Raw genomic sequence first — 2,712 nt, 5'->3', positions numbered from 1 at the left:
GTGTTATGAGTAAAGCCTACATTTCCTTTAATCATTGCTTCATTTGTCTATGACACCATATGCATGTATTTAGCCTTTTCTGACTGACTGTAACGTTCAAGAATGATACCAATTTGAGTATGCCCAATGAAGATAGTTACCCTAGAATGTTGGGGGGCCACAGTGGGGTCCATCATTTACATAAAGTAATTATGGAAATGTGGTCTGTGCTTTTCTACGTATTGTAGCGCCGCCTTCCATACTGTGAATGGAGTATACACTAGGACACTTCGTAGCCTCGTGATACATACGACGGAGAGCCAACTGTGTTAACGAAACGGCTCTCCATTTCGCTCGGATGTGTATTGCATTACCGTCCACTTTGACCTTAATGTCTCGGTAAAAATACCTAGGAATTAAGCTGTTTTTTTCTTAGGTTAGCGTGTTCCTCTACATACTATTTTGTTTGATCGATCGTCATTTTCTTCTCGTCATCTGCTGAAAGACCGTGAGTGATTATCTGATATGTTGGTGCTGTAAACCAAGCGACCCAATTTTTCCTATGTGTTGTGACTGACGGAACTGTGGCGGCCTTGGGCTCTCCTGGAACTGAAGCCTCGCGGATTATGTGTTCATGGTCAGGCCATGTATTATAACATTGTAGCTGTTATTACGACCGTGGTTTGAACTATTCAGTATTTTCCAATTCTCAAAATATGCATGTTAGTTAGTAAATATTTTCTGCTTGTAATGTAATTGTTTAATTTTAGACAACTAGTTAGCGAGACACCCAGTTAACGTTAGCTAATCTGAACAGCGTTAGGAGTTAACTGTTAGATAACGTTAGTTACATTGACAAACATTAGCTTGTTGTAGCCAGTTGGCTAAAACTGATATGCAGAGATCAACCAGAAAAACACAATGTTGCCTTTTGGCGTACTTCTATACAGTCCGCTATGTTTAGATTCCCTCCCACCACACACTTAGCTTGAAGTAGCTTACTCGTATTTAATATATTAGAATTTACTGGCAAAAGCCTTTAACCGGTTACCAGTTACTTGCTAACAAACGTAACAATCCCTAGCTAGCTAGTTAATTTAGCTAAAAATAGCCAAAAGTGAATTACATTAACGTAACTGACCACAGTACTAAAAGACAGTTTATGGAAGAACAACATCAGATAATAATGTAGCTAACTGGTCAACAATATGAAGTGTCTTCGTGGACAGATGGCTATGCTGATAGAGCTGGGCTAGCTAGCGGGTCAGTAACGGTGGGGCCTTATCTAGAGCTAGCAACTGGTAGCTTGTTTATGTTAGTTAACTATGCAGTTTAGCTTGTTTGTACACACAGTACGATTTTTATACTGCCACTTTTTAGCTAGCTAGGTTGTCTGTCACAACTGCAACGTCAGTAGCTTGTCAATTACAGTAGCAAAGGTAGCTAACAGTAGCAAGCTAACTTAGTCATGTAGCTAACGTTAGCTGGCCTGCAGTGGCAGTAAAAATGAACCAAGTCATGATCTAACTAGCTGGCTAGATAGGCCTATTTTAAAGAACTGCTGACTTGAACATATTTGCTCTCCTTTCTGGCGATATTTGTGACATTAGGTACTATAATAATGATGATCATGTCACTTTAGTGAAGAGATGTCTGCACATAGGCTTAATTAGTGTCTCTATTGTCAGACTGTAAATAATGGAAGATGGATCAAGTCTACCTACCTACAATACTTTTTTTGGACATTCTGTTTGTATCTCAAAGGAAATGGAACCTAGGTCAAAATCCGACACAATAGCTCAATACAACCTCTTGGGTTGCTAGAGTCATAGAAACCTCAAGCACTGTCAATTTGTGATTAATCTGTTGATAAGATGATATGCCCCAAGCCTGTTTAGCCTGTAGCCATCCAGGCTCTAACAAAGGAGACGGTTCTGCTGTTAATCAATGTAGTTCACCCCCCAACTGAAAATATTTGATCTCACTATTGTGTTGAGATGCTACCTCCACTCTACATACAGTAGCCGGAGAACAGGTTTTGTGCCCCACTTATTTTCCTGAGAGGAAAGGTCACGGTTGTTGTTTAGTTCTTTATACCAATTACCACGTTTCAGCTGTTACACATAAACTAGCTACAAACCTTTGTTGTTCTGACTTGCCCAACATAATCCCATTGGCAACTGCAAATTTGAGGCAGCCATGATTAAACTAAATGCCAGCTTTCTCTACCTCTCTCTCTTTCTACCTTCTCTCTCCCATCCCTCCCTCTGTCTCCCTTCCTCCCCCAGGTGAAGGAGGACTTCATGACACACGGGAGGGAGCAGTGATTGGACCTATCAGTGTTTTCGCCATCCAGCGGATGAGTCCCCAGCTCAGCCCACAGCAGTGATTGGGCTAGGTGCCAGATAGGGAGCTGTAGCAGGGGGGTGATCATGGCGGACGTGGACCCAGACACCTTGCTGGAGTGGCTCCAGATGGGCCAGGGAGATGAGAGGGACATGCAGCTGATCGCCCTGGAGCAGCTCTGCATGCTGCTGCTCATGTCTGACAATGTGGACCGCTGCTTCGAGACGTGAGTCACAGACACACACATTCAACTGTTGATCTCACAAATGTCAACTGTTGGGCTCACAAACATCTCTCAAACATCCCAAGCTGTTGTCATACTGTTGAGGACAATGCAGTGCTTATACAAACTGTGTATAATGACAAAACAACAACTCCTTTTATGTG

At 42.2% G+C, this 2,712-nt stretch overlaps 1 protein-coding gene across 7 annotated transcripts in view; it reads left to right on the top strand.

Annotated features, from left to right (window-relative positions):
- The first annotated feature begins 241 nt into the window (after positions 1 to 241).
- The window catches only part of hectd1 (HECT domain containing 1), a 28,320-nt gene continuing 25,849 nt past the window's right edge, over positions 242 to 2,712 (top strand). For 6 of the 7 annotated variants that reach the window (XM_055863627.1, XM_055863629.1, XM_055863630.1 and 3 more), the window contains exons 1-2: positions 242 to 487; positions 2,268 to 2,551. In XM_055863627.1, the coding sequence (XP_055719602.1) occupies positions 2,412 to 2,551 (140 nt within the window). In that variant the 5' untranslated portion in view covers positions 242 to 487; positions 2,268 to 2,411. The other variant, XM_055863625.1, reaches the window with a different exon arrangement.

Source organism: Salvelinus fontinalis, chromosome 15 (assembly GCF_029448725.1).
Source record: "Salvelinus fontinalis isolate EN_2023a chromosome 15, ASM2944872v1, whole genome shotgun sequence".
In the NCBI taxonomy this organism is placed as follows: domain Eukaryota; kingdom Metazoa; phylum Chordata; class Actinopteri; order Salmoniformes; family Salmonidae; genus Salvelinus; species Salvelinus fontinalis.
This window is presented reverse-complemented; position numbering and strand designations above follow the sequence as displayed.